This window comes from Octopus sinensis, linkage group LG15 (assembly GCF_006345805.1).
Source record: "Octopus sinensis linkage group LG15, ASM634580v1, whole genome shotgun sequence".
Classification (NCBI taxonomy): Eukaryota; Metazoa; Mollusca; class Cephalopoda; order Octopoda; family Octopodidae; genus Octopus; species Octopus sinensis.
The window spans coordinates 39738381-39740880 of NC_043011.1; the positions used below are offsets into that span (position 1 = coordinate 39738381).

Consider the following 2500-nt stretch of genomic DNA (forward strand, 5'->3'; position numbering starts at 1 on the left):
ATGGTAGGAATTCTAGACAAGTAAGAAACTTCTACATGATTAAGTTGAGGGGTTAGACATCAGAGCCAAAATATCTTTCGAAACAGAAAGGACACAGTATGTAGTATATATAATCTTAGATAAACAGAAAGACTGAATGGGCACGATGGGAACACTTTTGGTGAACCCAGGTCTGCTACTTCAGAGACAACTTTGGGCTAAAAAAAAAACAACAAAAAAACATGCAATATGTAAAATATCAAAATAAAAGGTCTGAAATTTGAATGAATTCTATTGTTTTCTGAACAACAAGAAAATATTGCTGTCTTTTAAGTAAAGATGAATATTTGATTTGTACACAGAACTAGGGTAATAAGCAAATAATACTCATAACAGATTTTTATTCAACCTGCCAGCTAGTTGTGACATCAGGTTTACTATTTCATTAGCAACTGATTTAGTATTAGCATGTTGTTGCCAGGGGACACTTGCTACTGATGAAGCTCAAAGAGACGGAAGTGAGCATTTAGCAAAGCAACCACAATGCTAATGTATTTCTGCAATTTTTAACATCATACATCTGCAAGAGATGCTATCTCAGGATGAATACCACAGTTTATAAGACTTTCAATGACATATCTACTTTAAGTTTGATACCAAGATTGCTAATTTGAACTAATACTACTTCTGTTGCTCATAACAGACTTTTTCTTTTTTTTTTTTTTGTTAATGGAAACGAAGTAGAAGCATACATATACACTGCACAGTAAAAAGAAGCAGAAATCTTACAACAAAAACGCAAAAGAAACAAAAAATAATGGCCATACCAAAGAAAAGAACAAGATCAAAGCAAGCAAAATAAAAGAAAAAGCAGAACTGAGCTCAATATCAAATATATTAAATAATAATATAGAAATGAAATCAAAAGGAATCAGTAAAATAACCAGTAAAAATTACAAACTGAAAAGTTTTATCGCAAAAAAATGACAACATAAGAGAAAGAGAAAACAATCAAATGTTCCCGTTAAAAAGCAACAAACCGTGCTGGTCTGATTTGGGACTCCTGCTGCGGTAGAGTTTGATGGTGTGCCACCAGCTGCAGAAGATGAGGACTGTTCACTCGCCGGCCCATCCATCGTGCTATACTGTTTCTGGCGATTAATGGCCTGTTATGTAGGCAGGTGACAGTCAGTGAATTTAACAAGATAAGATGCTTCAAACTTAGGAGTCACAAACAAATGAAAACAAAACAAAAAAAAAAAAAATATTTGATCGGTATTGTAAATAGTTTAATGATTCCCTAGTTATATTTCCAATGAAATAAGACTGCTTACATTTCAATTAATATTTAAAATAATAATAAAAAAAAAAAGAAAATCGAAAGGATTTACTAAAAATAACTAATTTCCTACTTATTAAGATTTTCCTTATTATTTTTGTTTGTTTCGGGTTTTTAAAATATCCTGCAATAATAGGATTTATATTATTTACATTCGACGGATATTTGTCCTCATCTTGTTCGTTGTTAACACAACATTTTGGCTGATATACCCTCCAGCCTTCATCAGGTATCTTGGGGAAATTTTGAACCTGGGTTCTCATTCCTAAGGTATTTTTCGATGTTATGATCTGAATAATAATAATAATAACATCGGAAAATACCTTAGGAATGAGAACCCACGTTCAAAATTTCCCCAAGACACTGGATGAAAGCTGGAGGGTATATCAGCTGAAAAGTTGTGTTAACAACAAAGATGATGAGGACAAATATCCGTTGAATGTAAATAATGTACATAATTCCTCATCTCTTAAATATAGAACTGTATTAATAATACGATTTTTTTCTTAAAATTATTATGAGAAGTTTTAATTTAAATATGACCACTTTAAAAGGAGAGGCTGTGTGCTGTGGAACCAGAAGGAGTCTCAGGCAGGTTGATATGAAAAAGGAATAACAAAAATGATGCAACCAAACAGCATCAAGCAGCCAAGCTCTAAATACACACTTTATCTCTTAGCATTGTTGCCAGAGGCAAAATGTGACCTCATTTTTCAGGATTTATAAATACACCAAGCATTTATCCTAATTTACCAAAGACAATACTGACTGAAACAGCACGTTACCTCAGTTCACCAACAGTGATGATGATGATGTTGATGATGATGATGACGATGATGATGACGATGATGATGATTGAAGCTTATGTCGAGTTCAGTGTGTGAGGCTCTGAATCAGCTTGCCTATTGAATTAATGTACAAAGTCATTGAGTAACCTGGACACCTGTAGCCTTAATGCAATTTTCAGGTAGAATCAGCATGAGGTACGTGTGACATGCTTGAATTACAGGTACAGTTCAAGTGGTGGGCTTCTGTACAGTTTCTGCTTTCCTTCTACCCAAATCTATTCACAAGGCTCAAGTCAACTGAAGGATGTGGTAAATGCTCCTACCCAAAATGCCACACAGCAGGAATGAAACCTGGCATCCCATGGTTGCAAAACAAACGTCTTCTACCACCCAG

The 2500-nt window shown here is 34.2% G+C and overlaps 1 protein-coding gene across 10 annotated transcripts in view; it reads right to left on the reverse strand.

Moving 5' to 3' along the window:
• The window catches only part of LOC115220012 (sodium/hydrogen exchanger 9), a 230565-nt gene that overhangs the window by 58297 nt on the left and 169768 nt on the right, over positions 1–2500 (reverse strand). For 9 of the 10 annotated variants that reach the window (XR_005002216.1, XR_005002215.1, XR_005002212.1 and 6 more), the window contains exon 14: positions 1020–1145. The exons of the other annotated variant lie outside the window; for it this stretch is intronic. Coding sequence is in view for 4 of the 9 variants with exons in the window: in XM_029790315.2 (XP_029646175.1) it covers positions 1020–1145 (126 nt within the window). In the remaining 5 variants the exon portion in view is untranslated. The remainder of the gene's footprint in view (positions 1–1019; positions 1146–2500) is intronic. 10 annotated transcript variants of the gene reach the window in all.